This window comes from Puma concolor, chromosome C2 (genome assembly GCF_028749965.1).
Source record: "Puma concolor isolate L17-30 chromosome C2, mPumCon1.1.hap2, whole genome shotgun sequence".
Taxonomy (NCBI): domain Eukaryota; kingdom Metazoa; phylum Chordata; class Mammalia; order Carnivora; family Felidae; genus Puma; species Puma concolor.
Genome location: NC_141675.1, coordinates 131190161 through 131212386, shown reverse-complemented (window position 1 = coordinate 131212386; position 22226 = coordinate 131190161). Strand labels below are relative to the sequence as shown.

Here is a 22226-nt window from a genome sequence, read left to right as displayed (position 1 = left end):
CCTATCCTCTCCTAAGCATTTCTTAGTCCTTCTAACTCACTTACCCTCACTCTGACAGTATTTTTGGTCTGCAGATCTATTTACCCCAAATCTTTCCCATTTTCCTCATCTACCCAAGCCTAGTACAGGCCTTTGTTTTCTAAGCCATTTTCTTATCTACTGTACTTATCTACCATTGGGCATATAGCAGGAATTCCATAAACATACCTTAACATTTCTGACTTAAGGGCAATTTCAACTAAATAGAGGTCCTGTTATTTCTGGATTATGATAGAAGAACAGGAAGTATTCAGACCATGAGACCACAGCATAGTCAGGGTCCAGGATTAATGCAGCGTGTTGCTTTCAATCTCCTTGGGTTCAATCTTCAGATGTGGCCAATGAAGATATGGTTTGTGTGACTGCTACATTTAACGATATCTCATAACCCCTAGCTTCAGGAGCTCTCTTTTAGATACTGGAGGAGAGTTCTGGAATTGGTGGAGGAAATTAAGCGGAGGTGGAAGTACAGCTTCATGGAGAAGGGAAAACATCCAGAAATCAAAAAGAATTGGTTCCTTAATCAATTATTATGTGCCAGATTCTGTACAAAGTATATTATCTCATTAACTATAACATGTCTTTGTGGTGAGACCATTTTTTGTCATCCCCATTTTGCAGAAGACAAAACAAAGACCTAGAGTTTAAGAAACTTACCTGAAGATCCTCCAGCTAAGAAGTTTAAGCGATTGGATCTAATCTACTTAGTTCGCTCTATCTCCCAGCCATAATTCCACACTCTCAACTCTACCTGTTACAGGCTTTTGTTGATGCTTAGAGATACCCTTCCTCCTGCCCACATCCTTCTACTTCACTTCTGGCTAATTCTCACTTGTACTTCAATCCTATTTAAGATTTATTGCCTTCGAAAAGAAAGAAAGAAAGAAAGAAAGAAAGAAAGAAAGAAAGAAAGAAGAAAGAAAGAGAAAAGAAAGAAGGAAGGAAGGAAGGAAGGAAGGAAGGAAGGAAGGAAGAAAAAAGATTTACTTTGATAATTACTTTCCTCCCATCCCAGCCTTCAAGGCTTATATTGTTGTTCTGGGTTACCATAGCAATCTCAACACATTCTTCACGAAGGATTTAAAGGGCTTCAGTCTTCACTGAATTTACCCTCACTGTTTCCTGACTAATCATTTGCTCACAGTTTCTTCTCTCCTGCTAGACTTAATTGCTCTGAAAGACAGAAAACCATATTTGATTTATCTTTATATTTTCAGTTTCAGCCCAGAGACTACCTCATAACAAACATGTTTTGGAGGAATGAATGAATGGCCACTAATCACTGCAAGAAAAATATTTAGAAGCATTCTATTCATAGGTCACCATGCCAACCGTAGACTCTATCAGGTAGTCATATTCTTGGGGTGCGTGCGTGGCTCAGTCAATTAAGCATCCAACTGTCGATTTTTGGCTCAGGTCATGATTTCACTGTTCACTGGCACTGTCAGCAGGGACCCTGCTTGGGATTCTCCCTCTCCTCTCTCTCTCTCTGTCTCTCTCTCTCTCTCAAAATAAATACATAAATATTAAAACAAAGCCATGTTCTTAGTTTATAAGTAGGTAGTATTCTTATCTGAGATCTATTATGTCAAAAATATCAAGTCGTTTTAATGGAATGTAATTAATCATAAAAGGTTTTCAATATGCTTTGAAACCTTTAACTTTTTTTTTTTCAATTTGACATCACAGAAATAACAAAAAGAAAATGCAATTAAAACTAGTATTTTCAATCTTACCTAAATGGATTCCTGGTCCACAAAGCTATCCAGATTGAATAATAGTCAAAGATATAAACATTGATGGAATCCTATGGGAAGAACTGACTGGAATTTGGGATAAGAGAATTATTTGTTTTATAAATTCCCTCCCTACAAGTGTGTGATTTACTGCCACCTCTGTAGTTGTATTAGTGATGTTAAACCCGTTTCCCACTTTAAGCCTAACAAATAAAAAAGGTGTATTGTCCTGGTGGAGCTCTTTCATATTTTTAAGTGATTTATTCAACATTTATGTTTTATAAACTTTTAAAAGAATACTTTCCATATAATTTGCTTTACCTTTAAAGAAGTTTATAGTTTCATTTCATATGTAATCAGAACAGTATCGTCATATATATTTGACACTTGGAGTCACTAACAAAAACCAGGAGTAGAACAAGATTACCTGGATCTGAAATATCCCCCCTCCTCCTTCTTCTCCTCCTCCTCCTCCTCTTTAGAATTACAGAACTACTTACGTTAGGGGCTATTTCTAAGACTTGTCTCCTATAGTGGTGAAAAGTAAAACAAGTGGAATTTTTTGTTAAGGAAATTCCTCCTAACACACAAGTACGGGGTTCATTTCCCTGTACTTCTGCCCTAGCACGTGACTCCTATTGTGGAAGAAGCACGTGTTATCATGGGGGCAGAGTAAGGCACAGTTCAGTGTCCGCAGTTTCTGGGTTGCCCCAACCTCAGTCTCCCAAAACGGTCGGTTAACACAGCATTATTTATCCCGAGTCTCTCCTGCGGCTTCAATGGGGTCTGCCACCGCTTGCAGAATTCTAATTCCAACCTCTACTCCTTCAGCGATGCCAGGTCCACTCGTTCTTTTCTCAAATGCTTGTTTCTGTTTACTACGGGGGAGTTACTCATCCCTTCAAACAAAGATGCCTTTCTCTCCTCCAGCAGCCTCCTCGACTGCCGCTCTCAAGACTGCCCTCGCGTGTGTGTGTGTATGTGTGTGTGTGTGTGTGTGTGTGTGTGTGTGTGTGTGTGTGTGTGTCTCGTGTGTGATTACGGCTAAAACACGGCTCTAAACCATCACTTCGCGTTTCAGCGTCTTAACAGGAGGCTCTCCCCTCCCCAACTCCCTTTCCCCATCGAGAGTGGCCGGGAGACCGCCCGCCTCTCCCCGCAGGACCAATAAGCATTACCTGCGCCTCAGGCCCCTCGGGGACCCGCTCGTAGTCGCCGCGGGCGCCCCACCTCCGCGGGCCGGAGAACATGGTCCTCGGGCGCCTGGCGACGACGGGAGGCGGAGAGAGGCACCGAGGCTGTCACCCCTCTCCGCTGGGGTCGGTCCGTCCGGCGCCTACAAGGTGGAAGGACGCGCGCACTCAGCCCAGACCTAGTCGGCAGTCGCCGTGCCCGGACCCGACCCTTCCCGCGAGCGCGCCCCGGGCGACCGGCAGGGGGCGGGAGGCGGGCGCTGGGTGGAGCAGGCAGGGGGGTCGGAGTAGGAGGTAGGGGCGGAAGGAGAGGCGGGACCTTCTGTAGGGTACTAAGATCTGCCTCCGGGGGAGTTTGCACTTTGTAGGTCTCCACTCTTGGAGCTGCAGGATTGCTCTGTTAGAAAATCAGTGTTTCTTCATGATAGAGCACAAAGCTCATTTCTCCCTGGGATGAGGGGACAAATTTTGTTTGTAAACAGAATATTGCAGTTGTCCCCTACAGGAAACTGTTAAGGACAACAGGTGTCAGTAGAATTGTATGAAGTGAATTTTATTGGACTGGTTTTAAAATTAGAAACACATGAAATGCTTCCCTTACTATTAGAAAACCATAGGAGTATATGGAATCCAAATTTTTTTCTTCAAATTAAGTATAAAGCAACATAATAAATGAAAAACTCCCCAGTAACTAGAACTAGCAAAGAGCTAAACGAGATACAAGACATATAAAAGGGAAAATAATGTTAAGGATGGCATTTTGAGTTTCAATAACTATTAAGGAACAGGGAGCCTTGTATAAAGACATACTGCTGTAGGGGCACCTGGGTGGCTCTGTCAGTTAAGCATCACTCTCTTGCTGGTTTCAGGCCATGATCTCCTGGTTGGTGACATTGAGCCTAGGGTCAGCTCTGCGCTGACAGGAAGGATCCTGCTTGGAATTCTCTCTCTCTCTCTCTCTCTCTCTCCCTCTCTCCCTTTGCCCCTCCTCGACTTGTGCTTGCTCGTTCAAAATAAAAAAATAAAACATTTTTAAAAAAGAAGAAGTCTGGTGTACGCAATACTTTGAGGAAGATTTGCTGATCCCTGAGATGTGTCATTGGTCTGAGGAAATATTTTGTTTCAATTAACTTAGACCCTGAAGTGACAGAAGAATGAGCAATTTTATTTATTTTTATTTATTTATTTTATTTTTTAAAGTAGGCTCCATCCCCAGGTAGGGCTCGATCTCACCACCTTGCGATAGAGAGTCTTGCTTCACTGGCTAAGCCAGCCAAGCACCCCAAGGGGAAGAAATTTTAGACATTCTGAATAATGGGGTAAAGATAAGGCAGTGTGATGATTTTGCAAGGATGGGTAATTATATTTCAGGACAAAGGAAAATTCTGTCTGCTTCTTGAAATTAATGTTACAGGTAAATAGAAGAAATGAGATTTAGCATTGGAGAGAGCCAGCTTCCAAGAGAAAAAGGCCCAAAGATGATACCTGGGGGAAGTTTTAGTCTGCTCATAGAATGAGTCAAACTGTGAGGAACCAGATAATTTCTACATAAGGGTTAGACTAAATGATTTGTCATAGAAAAGATTTATTTGGCTTTCTTCCTCTCTTTGGACCACGTTTGTCTGGCCCTATGCAAAGAGGAAGTGACAGATTTTACTTTAAAACAAATGTGTCTATGAAGAAATGAGATCGCAGCTCAGGACTTAGAAACTTTGTCTCACTTCTTCCAGAACTTTACACAAACTCATGTGCCAATCTGGGGATATCTCATATTGAGCAGCCTCAGCCTGAGGGGCCCTTTCTCCATCTGTACTTTGAAACTGCTCACTGTGTGGATTCCATGTGCAAGATCTTCTTGTAGATCTAGTCCTTGCTTTTCAGATACAAGGAAAGAAGGAAGTTTGGACCTGTGCCATAAAGGAGGTAAGCCAGGAAGAAGAGGCCTAAAAATAGCTCAGGCTTTAAATTCAACGTTTGTTTTCCTTCCTCTTCTTGGAATCAGTCCCCTCAGAAAAAGCTGGTTCTAGCAACTGAAAGCAGACAGATTTCTACACATACTCAGCTCTATAGAGACACACAGTTTACTGATCAGTGGGAGGAGAGAGGTCCCCAAGGTAATTTAGTAAACATCAGGGCTATAGGTGTGTTGGGAAACTGGAGTAATACTGTCTCCACTCAAAGGAATTGGGGAAAATCCCTGGGAGCCCCCAGCATCGTATTTTAATGCCAAGATTCTCTATTTTGAAGGAGGTATGTACAGTAAGACTGCGCTAATGAGATGGAAGGCATGAGAGGTTTTTAAGAAAGGAATGACAATTTTCATTGCTTCAATACTTAAAAAAAAAAAACAGTAAAATATTTAGATTTACCTAGGCAACAGAAAGTATGAAAAAAATGACCTTGACATAAACTAAACATTGCCACAAAGTTAGCATTCTATCACTGAACTCTCACACTAGCTGAATTATAAAATAAATATTTCCTTCTCAGCAAAAAGAAAATCATGGAGAGAGGGAATAAAAGGGCATATGGATTTAGTAATGGGTGGGACACGTTTTATGTCATAGTATTCAATTTTTTTAGCTTGCTGGAAAGACTCATTTTCGGGTTCTTTTCCTTCCAGGGATTCTGTTCTACTTTAGAAGTGCTCTAGGCACACACCTATCCTTTCTTGTTGAGAGCTTCATAGATTAGGATCAGAATCTCTGAGGCTGATTAGAAATGAGGCTGATTAGAAATAAGGCTGAAAGAAAGAGCTGCCTGTTTCCCATAGTTATCTGGGCAAGTGTTTGGCGCTGTGGCCGACAGGGGAGAATTATTTTCCTCAAGGCAATCATAGTTTATGTTTTAATGGGAAGGGGGTGGTATGGAGTAGATGTTATTTTCATTGCTTTTTTTAACCTTGCCATTAAAAATTGAATAAACAATACTATTCAGTTCATGGCATACTACCACCATTTTGTGAAGGGCCATTTTTATTTTATTTTGTTTCATTGATATTTCCCCACTGGTTCTTTTTCCTGTACATTTATTAGCCACCATAAGTCATTTATCTGGAATAACATGGAAGTATACAAATGGCATTTTCCTACAAGTCATCGCAATTGCAATACAATTCCTTCCCTCCCCCCATATTTTTTAACTTATTCTTTGTAGAGGATCTACCCACGTGAGGCTGTGCGATACTCACCTGCTGTTCCTGACTTCTCCATGGTGCTTTGTTCTCTGTAAACACTACAATTTACAGGAACTTGAATGTCATTAAGCGTGTAGACTGTGAGGTAAGACTTCAGGTTAAAGTCCAGCGCCACTATTTAACAGCAAGTCATTTAACATCTCAGAGCTCACTTTCCCATCTATAAAATGGAAGTAATAGCAATGCCTTCTTCATAGATTCGTGGTAAGCATTACACAATTCAATCGTGTAATAAGTAAAGCACTTAGAACAGCAAGAACACATGGTATATATTACATAAATTATTGTGATGATTATTACTTAACTAATTGCCTAGTGAACAAGCTATAGGCTCACTCCAATTCCTTGCTCCCATGGTCAGTGCTGTGAAGAATCTCTCTCTCGGAAGACTGGTGTATGAATTTCTCTTAGATCAAGAGAGCTCTAACTTTTTGGATTCAGAAACCCTTTACATACTCCAAAATTACTGAGTACTTAAATAACTTTTGCGTATATGGAGGATCTCTAGGGATATTCACTACATTAGAAATTAAAATGAGACTTTAAAATTTTTGACTTACTAATTTATTTAAAGCTAACAATAACCCATTACCTGTTTTCATTAATGATATATTATTTATGAAAAATAGCTATATTTAAAGAACAAAGTTTTTTTTGTTGTTTTTTGTTTTTTTTTTTTCTAGGAATACTGGCATGGTTTTACATTTTAGTGCCTGGTTTAGTAAAAGATGGTGGGACTCCCATGCCTCCTTCTGTATTCAGTCTATTACGAGGTATGCTTTTGATTGAAGTAGATGAAGAAAATCTTCACACACATTATAGTTGGAAGAGGTGGACTAATTTAGTTGCTCTTCAGGTAGTCCCGGATATCTGTCTGATAATAACAGCAAACCTCTGCTAGTTTCTTAAAAGTTAGTTGCAATGTAGAACCTGAAACCCTATCAGCAAACCTTTTGTGCTACATTAAAATTCATTGGTCTATCTTGCATTTTGAATGAATCTTTTATAACTGTATGATTTTATAACTGTATGATGAGTTATGAATAACTCAGTATGAATAACTGAGTTATGAATATATTCCAAATGTTGACACATATCATAATGCAATATCCAAAAAAGCTTATTGATATCATCAACTTCAGCAAAAAATTTTTTAAGTATTGGAAAGCTGTCAAGCTCAAAATGGTGAATACTGGTAGTGGAAAAATACAACTTTCTCTAAAAACCTTGAATTTTTCATTGGCAACAAACACTGTCAGTTATATTCCTTGCAATGATAGATTCGCTCTATTTACTGTTGAACAAATTCTGCCAGGTATCCAAGTCTGAATAACCATAGTTTGTCTTCAATCATTCTTTCATGTAAAAATGGTGTTCTGTGATATAGTGTCAATTCAGCTTCAGTTTAGACTGTTGTATAAGTGTTTTTCCTCAAAGCTACTATCATACTTTGTCATGTAGCAGAAGTTCTTTGTGCGACTTAGAATTTCATCACACAAAATACTAGAAATACATACTCAAGGGTCAAGATTTAATATTTGTACACACACACACTGTAATTTACTGGGACACACAATGGTAAAGAAAGCAGTGACTACTTGGACTTGGCTTGGCTTTCCTACATTCTTTTGTCCTGGGGAGCCAGCAGTTTTACCCGGGATTACTTTTGCCTTATGGGTCCAAATATTTACAAAGTGAGGAAGACAAGTGAAAAAAGACAAGGTCCTAAGACTAATTATTCATCCGTGGTGCATAGCAAGACTATCATTCAGGAGAGGTCTGAAGAGAATTTACATTATATTTAAAATTTAATTTTAGGGGTGCCTGGGTGGCTCAGTCGGTTAAGCGTCAGACTTCAGCTCAGGTCACAATCTCGCGGTCCATGAGTTCGAGCCCCGCGTCGGGCTCTGGGCTGATGGCTCTGAGCCTGGAGCCTGCTTCTGATTCTGTGTCTCCCTCTCTCTCTGCCCCTCCCCCATTCATGCTCTGTCTCTCTCTGTCTCAAAAATAAATAAACGTTAAAAAAATTTAAAAAAAATTTAATTTTAAATAACAGAATTTCCTAATGATTCACATTCCACCCCAAGGGAATAAACAGCAATGAAATCGAATGTTTTATTGATAAATATTTTCACTGGGTCATTATTTATATATTTCGAGCAAGGAAAAATTAAAGTATAGCAATAGGACAACCTTTGAGTTAATATATATACATCCACATGATGCAATATTATGTCATGATATTTATGATAAAAGTTAACATCTGAACATGCTAACAATATAATTATATAATTATACAACTTTTAAAGGATATAGCCCCTATCTGTGACAGCAACTATAAAGTATACGTAATTAGTTAAATTATTGTCATTTAAAAATGTTAAATTATTTGCTGTTTGCAAATAAGCAGTGTTAATAGTGGTCCCCATGGGATAGTGAGATTATGAAAGATTTTTATTGTCCATATTTATATATTTTCAAAATTCTCTATAGCAAACATGCATTAGTTTTTAAAGTAGACAAAAATAAACGTTAAATGAGGGATGTTTCTCCATTAGGCAGATGTGTTTTTAAATAGACATATAATTCTTCAGCACATGCTTTGTACTTCCATGGCTCATTATCAGAATAAGAGAGGAGGAGATTACTGAGGACCGGGTTGAAAACAAGGCTTGAGCCTGAGAACTGGGCTAGAATTTCGGTTTGCATTTGTGACCTGTGTGAAACAAGGCAAGTTACTTAGCTTCTTGTTTCTTAGCCTCAGCTTTTCAGCCTAATTTTTACCTCACAGGGCACCAAAAGTACTAAATTAGAATCTGAATTAGAATCTAAATTAAAATGTCGGGCACAGAACCTAGCATGCGGTTAAGTACTCAGTAAACATTGCAACCACATTACATTTACAGCCATATCTAAAAAGTCCAAAGGCTAGGGCCCAGCTGACATGGGAAACCAGAAATGTAAAGCACAGCCAGTGAGCAGAATTATGAGGCTGTCTTTCCAGATTTCCTTATCCACATGGGAACGAGAGTATTTGAAGGAATGATTGGATTTACTCCACGAAGAGAACCTGTAAAATATTAAGATGCAAGAATTGAGACTGCTTTTGAGTGTGTCACTGTGGGTAGGAAAGTGGGAGGGAACTGGAGACCAGCACATCTCAAAGAGTATAAACCTTGACAAGTTGTATTTAAACAATCAGCCACCAGATCACGATTCCAAACATGACTTTAGAGGGGCAGATAGAACAACTTTCCAAAGGACTCTGCCAACAGACAGCTGTCTATTAAAGGTGAACTTGGCTTTCTTCTACTGGGTTTACAGGGAACCCCACATGCAGGTCTGTCATTTGGAGTTGATGGCTTTTTCTTTATTGAACATGGCTACTATTTTTTCCCCCAGTAGTAAGCATAACCAAATTTCTTCAGAATTTCCACATGAATCACAACAATGGCATTTAGCAGCAAAAGGAAAGGGCAGGTATTGATTTTGACAGGGAGAATCAAACGTTTTTCAGGTTAGAATATCTTGGTTTATTTCTATCAAGTATGCACAGGTTTTTTTCTCTATGAAACTCAGACCTCAGACCTCAGACCTCAGAATCTGACAGTATAGAGAAAATTGCCAACTTTTTCAGCCCCGCGTTCTTCCTATTAGCTAAGTGGAGTTAGAAGAACATGTTGACCTTAAAAAACAAAAGAGCCAGTTATTTTACTAGCCAAATGAGTTAATTCAAGAATAGCAGAGGAATTGCAATTCGGGACAAGCAAACTTTGGCAAACCGTAGGCAAGTCCGGAGAACACAAGAGAGGGGCTTGCTTTCATAGAAGAAAGGAGGAAGCTGGGAGGGGCTGTTTTGCTGAGTTCAGGGTGGTGATGGCTTTTCATTGGCTGAGTGCGGCAGTTTCTCATTGGCTGGACTATTGATGGGCAAAGAGAAATTCTTCCTGTTGATGCCGTATGAAAAGTAAATTTCTTCCATTTGGGATGAGGTACCCTTCTTACATTGAGTTATAGTGCATGACAGCACCCCTTTCAGTGCCCCTGACTCCGTTTTATTATTATTATTTTTTCTGACTCCATTTTAAATGAAATTTCTTTTATATATTTTCACAAATAATAGTCTAAATAGTATAAGGTCACTTATTAATTCCATGTATTAAAAGCAAGTGCAAGTTGCTCTGCTTTAGACTGTATTACAAAAGTTAAAAAATCAACACTAGAGAAATTAAAAATAAAGCAATATTAGAAAAGATCTCGAGGTTCTAAGGATTTATTCCAAATCCACTATGTCACAGAGGAGGAGACCAGGAGGCCAGGGGAAAGTGCAATGACTTTCCTACGACTCCAGTTAGAAAGAAAACCAGGGCAAAGTATTAGATTGCCTTGAATCCAGGATTCTTTGTGTTTGTTTTTCCACTGTAGCAATATAATACCCTTTCCTTTTACCTCAAATAACTAGTGATTTGCGAATGTATGAGAGAAGCTATAAGTCTACTCATTTTTATGGTAACAATTTATTTGTGATCGTTTTTGTTTGATCCCAAAGTTGTATGCTCATCATTGAGCCAAGAGAAATTTCCAAATATTTTCCAGAGAATTTCTTCAAATCCTCACTGCTTTATTTATCACGTCTTAATTCTTTTTTTTTTTTTTTCCAGTTTACTTATTTATTTTGAGAGAGAGAGACAGACAGCGCGGGGCAAGGGCAGAGAAAGAGGAGGAGAGAAAATCCTAAGCAAACTGCACATTATCAGTACTGAACTGGATGTCGGGCTCCACCTCATGAACCGTGAGATCATGACCTGAGCCAAAATCAAGAGTTGGGCGCTTAGCCCACTGAGCCACCCAGGTGCCGCTCTTTATCATGTGTTTAACAAGCACTGACTACTTTCTATGTGCCAGGCATTCTGGTAGGTGCTGGGACTGTAGTGAATTGTTCTTGTCTTCACTGAATTATACACTAGTGGGAGAGACCGACAAGAAAATAAATAACTACAAAACGTACAGTGATATGAAGAAATGAACAAGATGCAATAATAGAGAACAGTGAATCAAGATACGAAACACCGTTCCAAATTAGCTGGGGAAGGCTGGCAGGTTATAACATAATGAATACACTATAGCCAACCACAATAGCACGAGGCAAACAACTTCAGGTAGAGAAATACTATGGCAGAAACCTAAACACTTTTTCTTTGTGTGTTTTTTTTCATGGTTTTTATGATGCAAATTACTTGAAAACAGGCAATCTGCCCATGACTAGGTATTGCTAAACATGCAGCAGACCGTAGTCTTTATTTCTCCATCTTTTTCCAACATTGCCTGAATCATTATTTGGTTTCTAGAGAGACATTTATGGAGCAAAGTCCACATTTATCTTATTTAAATGAACATGTATTGAGCCACATTACACAACTCTGTCCATGTTTTCTTCTATACATTCTGTAGATAATGCATAGTGCAAATCTATTCTAATAGATTTGAGTATTTTTTTTTTATCAAACTCATGTAAGATGCTAAAACAGACCCCTGAAGACTTTAAGATCCAAACTTAATAACAGTTAACATTAATAGTGCATTTACTATGTTAGTTGGTATATTATTTACATTTAAAATCTAACTAAGTCCATACGACCAGGAATTTTTGAGAAAATAAATAACTTGAGTCATATGGCTGATCAGCCAAGAGTTGACCAGAAGCATTTTACCATCAAGATATTCAGAATGGAAGGTAGCCAACCATGCTACGAAAGCCTAAAAACTATGGAAGATTGTGTGTAGTGATATTCACACAGCTAGGGAAAGGTGGTGTCAACAAAATGGGTGGGGTTGTTATCATAGACTAGGGTCAGGGAGAAACATATTTTCTAAGTGCATAACCCCAGCGTTTCAAAGGGAGGACAATTCCTGAAAGCTAGGAGTGCTTGCTTTTTTTTTTTTTTTTTCTGAGTTTTCCACAGTTCAGGTGAATAGTCACTTAGTCATTCATCTGTTACTCTTTGAGTATCTATTATGGGGTAGGTGCTGGATAAAATACTACTGTGTAGGTGCTGGATAAAACAAAAACAAAAAATTTTAAAGGAAGTAGAATCCTGTCTACATAAAACTTAACTTTACATCTGGGGGAACAAACAGTGAATACATACATAAAGCAATGTTTTGCTGTCAGTGCACTGTGGGGGGAAAACAGTAAGGGAAAGAGGGAAAGAAATATGAGTGATGTTGTGGCAATTTGTATGTGGTGATCAGCAAAATGTTTACTCTCCGAAAAAGGATTTTTAAGCAAATTCCTGTGGGAAAAGAGGAACAAGGAATGTGGTGTGAAAACTTGCAGAACAGGTGTCTGCCGTTTGGAAAAAACTGGACACTTTTCAGAATGTCCACCTACACCGGCTCCTGATGGCACAGAGGACAATGTGGTGCCGACAAACAGGACCACAACAACTCTGATCTGAAGAGGGATTCATAAAAGTTGGATCTGAGTACCAGGACGTTTTAGAAATGTATGAATTGATTTGGTTTATTCCTGTTCTATCATTTTCATGCAGGTGGAATAGTGATAAATAAAAAAAACTCTCTAAAGTCTAAAAACATTCTCTTAGAAATATAAAATAACACATGTGATAGATAAGAAAACCTATTTCATAGTTTAGTTGGTAGTATAGTTTTTTCCTTAGTTGTCCATGAAATAATGGTAAATCTATAATCATTGACATCTTAGATCCAGTGAATTACAGTATTGTGAACAGCATATGGTGTAATTTAATCAAGGATAAAAGTTTGCAAAGGAGGCTTCTTACTAAAAAAAAAAAAATACTTTCTAAAATAAAGCTAATGTATTTATTTTTTTAAATTTATTTTGAGAGAGGAAGAGCATGCATAAGCAGGGGAGGGACAGAGAGAGAGGGAGAGAGAGAATCCCAAGTAGGCTCCACACCGTCAGCACAGAGCCTGACACAGGGCTCAGTCTCACAAACCGTGAGATCACGACCTGTGCCGAAACCAAGAGTTGGACGCTTGACCAACTGAGCCACCCAGGTGTGCCAGAGGTAATGTCTTTCAAGTAGAAATGATAAAATCATGTGTATTTAAAAGCCTGAAAAGGGGTCATGACAGGCTGTGCACAATTTCTGCCTCTTTTCCTGTCCCCTCCTTGACCAACATTCTCCTACTTAGAATCACCATCAATCTTTAGCTATTAAAGGAAAGGTGATGGTATGACACAAGAATGTAGTAATTATCTTCCCATTAACATTAACAAGATGAATTTGTGGGATAAGGATGAGCTATAGAAGCAAGAGTTTTATTAATTTGGCTGTTAAAATGCACATTAATGAACAGAGAGAAGTCAAAAAACCTTTAGATTCTTCCAAGACTACCAACGTGATTATCCAGCCTTAATTGCAGTAGATCCCTACAAAAATTTGGACATGGTTTCTCCCCCAGTGATTCATTGTTAATTGGGAGTTAATTTAAGGATTAAAGAGAAGAAAAATTTATCTGAATTTGGACAAAATGGAAAAGAAAGTGAAAGTATGTATTGTTTAATATGATAAATTTATTATCTTTGTAATTGCTAAAACAATCTACTTTAAAGCTCACATTACTTTGAATTTAAATGTCAAATATACCTACGTTCATATTTGAAATAATTATGATGATGAATATATTAAGCAAATTACCTGAATGTATCATCTTACAATTTCATGAACTGAACAAACATAAAAAAGATTTTTAAAAAAAGCAAAGAAGAAAATCCCCCAAATTCCATGTTCCTCTGATGGCCACCCTGTGGATGATTTTTCTATGTTCTGATTTTCTCTATGAGCACCATTACTACATTTAATTGAAATTTTACCATGATTACATTTATGTTTTTCCTTTTCCTACAAGGATTGCCTTTTGCTACATTTTCTACATAGTTACTTTGTCTTATTTATTTTTTATGTTTATTTATTTATTTTTTGAGGGTGAGAGCATACACATTCTCAGGAGGGGCAGAGAGAGAAAGAGAGAGAATCCCAAGCAGGCTGGGCATGATCAGCACAGAGCCCAGTGTGGGGCTCAAATTCACCCACTGTAAAATCATGACCTGAGCCAAAAACAAGAGTTGGAAACTTAACCGGCTGAGCCACTAAGGCACCCCTATAATCATCATTTTAAAATAACTACCTAACATTTTATTGCTAATGTAGCATAATTTAATTAATAAAGTATTGGTGATTCTTCAAATTTTAGATTATTTTCTAATTTTTACTGTCACAAAGGACTCAAGTCATAACCTGTTTGTGCACAAAGTGTTTCTGTCCACTTCGTTTCACTACTTCCTTGAAATGAATTACCAAGAATTATTCGTTGAACCAAGTTCAGGAGGTTGAAACATTTCAATGGCTCTGGTTTTAGCTTTGGCAATATTACCCAGAAGTATAGACTATTAACTTACATTATTTCACCTGGTTCTGAACTCTCCTCTAGCTCTGAGAATACTAATGATCATGACATGACAACACTACTAAAATTATAAACTTGACTAATTCAAAATACGCCAGGTACTTTTCTAAGCACTTTATATAGAATTGTAATGGAAAATTACACATTTTATATTCAAATGAACTTGTGTTTGATTCATTATTCTTCTAGTAGAGAGCTCAGTGACCTCGGGTAGTTTACTTAATCTCTTTAAAATAAGTTTTCCCAGTCATACTATGCAATTGGTACTTAAAAAACTTACGGGATTTTTGAAAGGATTGGTTTTCTAAAGTCTTGAGTTTTTAAATCGACTTATTTAATATAACTGGAATTTATTTTTAATATGTTAAAATATGTGGATATAATTCTTATAAATATTGTTCATTTATCACAACACTGCTTATTAAATATCCTTTTTGCCATGACTTAGTGTTATGTACTTCCTTACATTGTGAATTATCATATACAATTGTATCTATTTCTAAAATTTCTATCCTTTTTCACTGATATATTTTTATGGCTGTACAAGGGTACTTTAGTAACTATTGGATCAAAATATGTTAGATTCTTTGGTAGGCTATACTTTCTTACTAAATCCATGGCTTTCATTTGTTTCCCAGTATTGTTTCATAGTTTTGCAAATTTATTTTTTACCATAAAATGTATTTAGTTACAAAATAAGTGTATGGTGTGGGATTGTGTTAAATGTATATGTTAACTTCAGGAGTATTGATATTTTTTCAATGTAATCAAAGTCAAATTGTTAAGTTTTTGTCACTAGGTCTCAATGTAACACAGGTGCAATCATGTGCTTAAATGAAATTTAGGGGAGAGAAACCTTCCAGGGCTTCCATCAGAGTCCCCTGAATAAACTTCTATAACTAGAACAAAACTGTGTCTGATTGTAGCTACAGAATGTAATATATTTAATTGGATATTATTTGAAATATATAAGATATGCATTCCAAACTGTTTATTACATTTAAGTACAAAATTTGCAACTATAGTTTAATTATCAAGAATGTAAATATTGATATATTGAACCAGAATATGCCATTTATAAAATAGAATGAGGAAATTAATTCTGGTCCCTGAATTAAATCCTGATTTAATAAAAATTCATTTAAATTAAATTACATACACTCTACTTAAATGAAAGATAATAGCATTGCATTTTGTAAAGAAATTTGATTAACATAAAAGATTTAAATAAGAATAAGGACACATTTACCCTAAATGAGTGGCCCAAATTACACAAAAAATTTTTAATATTTTAGATGCATGTTCATGAAATTTAAATTTCTTAAATAATAGTGATAATATTAACTTTTTTTTAGCATTTCTTATATGCCAGGTATGTTCTAAGTGTTTTATTTGTACTCATGTTGTCTCAGAGAAACCTATGAGGAAAAACTATAATTATTCTCATTTTAAAGCTGAGGAAACTGAGGCACAGAGAGACTCTGAGAACCTTGTTCCAAATTGTACAGAGCAAATAAATGTATGAACCTAGGTTGGTTGTCTCCAGAGCTATACTTTCTACCATTTTGCCCCAAATAATTAAATCCTTTATATACTATAACTTCAACTTTACTGAGCAAGTGCTTTTGATTATCTATAGCTTTGTAAATTTGAATTGAAATCCCTTATAAAATCTCAAATACTCATTTCAATTGATGGGGGAATTCCTATAAAAGATCAAATAAAGCTTAACAAGTGCTCTTGTTCGGGATTATACACTAACCCTAGAATAAAACAGTATGCCTATGCATAGTATGGATTAAAAATTGAACACGCTTTTCAAATATGACTTTTCCATTAAAATGTATGATATATGATTATATAGTATTATCTTTATGCCCACACACTTTTAATTTCAAGAATATTTTATGATACTATAAAAACTCTATCAGTAAGTCTATAAAAACTAGAAGGTATTGGTTTAACCTTTATTCTTTCTACTCCCAAAGTAAAACAAGCAATTGGATTCAGCTCCTATATAGAAGCAGGAGGCTGTCTAGCCAGCGTTTTAACAATTGCAAATGCAGACTTTACCCTTCCAAGGGGAAAAGCAGGGGCCAGTGGATGCAAATCAATTCCGCCACTAGCCTGCAGGAGCGGCAGTTCCACTACGCATGTTACTCGGGCACCATCTGCTGGACACTTTTTAAATAACATCCCATTTGCTGTGAACTTTGGAATACTAAGGGATAGAAGCAGGGAAAATTCCCAAATTCCAGATCTACTTATACCCCTTGTGTTGTAGCAATACATTTTATCTAGCTTATCAGAATTAATTGCCCACTCAGGACATTTACCCCCTTTTTTGTCTATTGATTTATTGGCATGTGGAGCTCCAAGTGGCCAGATGGTAGTCTCAACTTCCAATTTAATGGTACCTTATTACTGGGTCCTCTAGTGCAAGAATTACTCCATTGAGAACCGAGATCACTAAGTTAACAGAAACAAAGATCTCTAACACAACCACTCGAGTCTCCCATTGCAGTATGCAAGCAGCCATCGACAATGTTGTGGCTATATTATTACAATACATATTTATTTTAAAAAATAAACAGCAAACTGAATGTGGCCTATAGTTCATAATTTACTAACCCCTAATATATGTGATATCTGTCTTTACAATTTTTAAAGACTTGTTTTATGACTCAGTATAAGTTCAGCTTTCTTAATTGTTTAGTGTTCTTGTTGGTGTGATGATAGATAGATGGATATAGAGTGAGATAGAGATAATAGTCAAATAATTAAGTTATTAGTTACATTTGATATCAATATCAAATATGAATTATCAATATTTTGATATCAATATCAATTATTATATGTGCTGCCGAAGTGAGCACCAATATCAATTATTTTTAATTATAATTGATACTTGCATTGTTCAATTTTACTAAAGCCTTTGATTTGTATATCTACTTCTTTATATTACGTGTAAACTTGTTTAAAACTCTCACTATAGGGGCACCTGGGTGGTTCAGTTGGCTAAGCATCCGACTTTGGCTCAGGTCATGATCTCACAGTTCGTGAGTTCAAGCCCCACATCGGGCTCTGTGCTGACAGCTCAGGGCCTGGAGCCTGCTTCGAATTTTGTGTGTGTGTGTGTCTCTCTCTCTCTGTTCCTCCCCTGCTCATGCTCTCTCTGTCTCAAAAATAAATAAAACATTAAAAAAAATTTAAATCTTTCACTATAATTGTGACTATTTCTCTTCACAGCTCTGGCAATTTTTTGCTTTACGTATTTTGATGATGATATTAGGTACATACAATTTTAGATTTATACCATACTAATGAATTGAACTTTTATTGTTTTCAAGTTCCCACTTTATCATGTATAATAGTGTTTGCTTTAAAGTCTCTATTTCCTGATATTAATACATTTTTGCCAATTTTTTCTTTATGTTACCATGGTATATACCTTCCCATTCTATTACTTCTGACATTTAAGTATCCTTTGCCATTAGTTGATTTATTGTAAATAGAAGATGGGTGGACTTTTAAAAAATTGGTGTGAGGGTATTGAGGAGGGCACCTTTTGGGATGAGCATTGGGTGTTGTATGGAAACCAATTTGACAATAAATTTCATATATTGAAAAAAAATAAAATAAAAAAATAAAAAATTGGTGTGAAAATGTCATTTATCTAGAGCTTTCATATATCATGTGATTACTGATGTATTTGGGTTTAAATATACCATCTTATTTTGTGCTTTTCTTTCTTTCTTTCTTTCTTTCTTTCTTTCTTTCTTTCTTTCTTTCTTTCTTTCTTTCTTTCTTTCTTTCTCCTGTCCTGTGTTTCTTTATGGCATTACCCCCAATGGCATGCACTCTGGAGTAGCCTACATTAAATGAGGGTGATTGAGGCTGGGGTATAAAGACCAGGCCATTTCAGTCCAAAACAGGATAGCTCTAATTATGAACGGACGTTCATGTCTCCCTCTGTCCATTACTGCTCACATCTCCCTCCTTTGGTGTTGATCCCAAGTCTCTCTGATAAACATCTTGCACACTAAACTCCATGTCAAATTTTACTTTCTGGAGAATCCAAACTGTGACACATCCTTTAAAAAGTGGAACAGCTATATCAAAGGATTGTATAAATGTGAAAGTGGAAAGCTGACAAAATCAGTATAATATACACACACCCTTATTAAGTGAATGTCGAGGTGACAGAGCATTCCCCTGACCCTTAAAGTCATGTTCCAGAAGTTAGAGAATAGCTTTCGAAAGGAAGGGAAAGTAGGAATGATACATATTGAAGGGCTCTGAGCAAAAGAGTCCAAGACAAGAGTCCAAGCTTGGATTAGAAGATGCTCGGATAAGAGAATACATTTTGGGTAACATAATCCAGTTCCATGAGATGCAGGTGGGAAAGAGCTGTATACTTGATGTTTTTCAGAGACTCTGAATTTTTTTTTTAATTTTTTTTAACGTTTATTTATTTTTGAGACAGAGAGAGACAGAGCATGAACAGGGGAGGGGCAGAGAGAGAGGGAGACACAGAATCTGAAACAGGCTCCAGGCTCTGAGCTGTCAGCACAGACCCCGACGCGGGGGCTCGAACCCACGGACCGTGAGATCATGACCTGAGCCGAAGTCGGACGCTTAACCGACTGAGCCACCCAGGCACCCCCAGAGACTCTGAATTTATTGTGTATGATTTATAAATCTATCTTACTATGGGTGGCCTTTCAAAACAAGAAAACTGGACCAGAAAGGAAAAGAAAACTAAAATGAAAGGAACACTGGGGTTCGGCTAACATAAGGAAAATAATTATCCAGCAATGTTAAATTATCAGAAACTTCTAGAAACTGTTGAGTTTAGCTGAAGTAGTAGGGGGATAGCAGAGGAAAACTTCAGGCTAGAGTATGTGGCAGATGCTGTGGATGAATCTTCACTCCTTTCCCCGGCCCATCTGAGTTCACTAGCCGCTAAGTACAATGTCCCATAGCTCCCAGCTTTCTCCCTCCAGCCAGTCAGTCTCCTTTCTGTCTGCAAATTCTCCAGAGCCCTGGAAAGGCTGGAATGGGTAGTTAATGTGCCCAAGGCAACTCTTACCTGATGGGGGATGGAAGTCCAAGGATAAATGGCCCCGACTCCTTACCCTCCAGTGGGATGACTCTGGGGTACAACTTTGGATATTGTGATTTGCAATAAGAAATAATGTTTGGTCTTCAACTTCATTTCTGGGATAGGATTCCGAAAACCCTTGGAATTTCCTAAGAGAGGAGTTACGAAGGGGTCTCTTGTGATGTTAATGAGGTGACTTTTGGAACCCACCTGAGGGTAGAGCCTGAGTGACAAAAACTCCAACCCTGTGATTTGAAAGTTGGACCTTTGAATCCCACCTCCCTGAACTCAGAGAAGGAGGAGGGGCTGGAGGCTGAATCAATAGCAGATGGTCAATGATTTAATCAATTGTGTTCATGTTCATTCAAGGAGCCTCCATAAAAACTCAAAAGGACAGGCTCCGAGAGCTGCCAGGTTGGCAAACACATGGAAGTTTGGGGAAAGTGATGTGCTCACAGAGGTCATGGGAGCCCTGCACCATTTTCCCATACCTTGCCTATGCATCTCTATTTGGCTGTTCTTAATTATACATATTATTTGTAATAAACTGCTGCTCTAGTAAGTGAAGTGTTTCTCTGAGTTCTGTGAGCTGCTCTAGTAAATTAATTGAACCAAGGCAGGAGTTGTTGGAACCTCCAATCCAGATCCAGTTGGTCAGATGATAACCCAGACTTGCAAATGGTGTCTGAAGGGAGGTATTGTAATCAGGGCCCAAGGGTGCAAGAGGTCTCCAGGGGTCTCAGATAGACCGGATTCAGCCACTCGCTGCTGACAAAATTCAAAGGCAGAGAGAGACGAGTGGCATAGAAATAAGAAAGGAATTTATTTTAGTGAGGTCAACACCAGGAAGATAGCACACTACAATCTCAGTCTCAAAGACTGTCTCCAAAATGCTGAAAATACTTCTAGGTTTATATAAGAAAATGTGGGACAAATGTCAGTGGGTACAGACAGCTGGGCAGTAAAGGTTGGGTAGGTCCTTGTTTTGGGGTCAAACATGTGGGGTCTTGCTAGAATCAGGGCAGTTGTTATTGCTTGGGTAGGTCAGGTTCCCATCACAAGATGCCTTGCCTGCCAGGTCTTTTGCCTGAGTTAAGAGATAAGCTAGAAAGAACTTAATCAGTGAGAAAGTACAGACTAAGGTCAAAATGGAGGTCCTTAAACTCTTCTTTCACATCTTGCAGGACTGAGCGCTTACTCTCCATGCAGGCTTAAAGAATGAGAAATCAGGGTTGAAAGGGGAAATTGAGATGATAAACTTCTGAATATTTGGGAGCGTACCCAAATAAGAAACCTCAAAAAACCTGCAGACTGGGGCTATCACCATAGGGATTTCCTAAATTTTATAAGGCAGCAATCTTTAAATATCTCTGAGAAAGGAAATGGGTATATAGATGAACTTTTCCTTCAGATGTGACAAAACACATTGTCAAATTAAATCCTTCAATGGGAGTGGTCTCCAGTTGTTTTTACTGGATCTGGAAAACTTATGGAGACTATGAGGCAGAACCCAGATGTAGCCATAAAGGAAACCCAGCCTCAAACAGGCATGGAGAATTGCTCAAGCTGCTACTGAGAAGAACACAAAACCACAAAATATTTTAATTTCTTTGGACTCTAACTTAAAAATTTTTAGAGTTTTGGGGCCTTAACTCACAAGGACAAGATTATTTTATTTCAGTCTATGGGACTTTAATTTCCTTTTCATTTCTTTCAGGTTGTGAGGAGATTAATTTTGTTAATTTCTCCCTGGAAACATTGTCAGTGATTATATTAAAATGAGGAAATCTTATATTGACATTTGATTACTAATGCATTTTTTGCATTTTATTGTTGCAGTATCTTAACATGATTTGACTTCCTGGCCTCACCAGCTGCAGTCTATATTAGTGACCATCGCTGGACTTAGTGGGAACTTAAAATCGGAATTGGCATTTCCAGTTTCCATTCCTTGACCCTGAATGAAAAAGAGGTTCAAATTCCAAGGTGAAAAAAACCCTATGAAATACACCAGAAAACTGCAAACTAGAAAGAACTTTAAAAGAACAAACGCAAACTAGAAGAGCTATGAACACCGCCTCTTATGGAGTGTAGACACTGACACAACCAAAGGGTGAAAAGTTTAGTTCTTCAGAGCCGACATATGTTCCCAGGACTGTGATTTCTCACATGAGTCCAGGGCAGATGGGGAAGAAGATAGGAGTTAAATCCCTACGACTTCCAGTTTTTTATCAATATGTCCATACAATCAGAAAATATGGATTAACAGTTTTCTTCAAGGAAGAACTCCACACCTCCATAGGGTCAAGTAAATAAGATATAGGATAAGAGGCTACAAAGAATTATTTGGAAATGTCCATGGAATGAAAACATGAGGTGAATGAACAACATATTTCCCTCTAATACCCCCAGGCTTTCCATTCTCTTAATCCATTAGCTTAACCCTTAGGTCAAAAGCCAATCAGGGACAGGATATTTCCCATTTGAGGGGGAGACTTGCCGCC

General features: G+C 37.7%; 1 protein-coding gene across 5 annotated transcripts in view; it reads right to left on the bottom strand.

Annotated features, from left to right (window-relative positions):
- The window catches only part of LOC112850296 (ATP-binding cassette sub-family C member 2-like), an 89591-nt gene extending 86372 nt beyond the window's left edge, over window positions 1-3219 (bottom strand). For all 5 annotated transcript variants that reach the window (XM_025913942.2, XM_086675752.1, XM_086675748.1 and 2 more), the window contains exon 1: window positions 2954-3219. In XM_025913942.2, the coding sequence (XP_025769727.1) occupies window positions 2954-3025 (72 nt within the window). In that variant the 5' untranslated portion in view covers window positions 3026-3219. The remainder of the gene's footprint in view (window positions 1-2953) is intronic.
- Between the last annotated feature and the right edge of the window lie 19007 nt (window positions 3220-22226).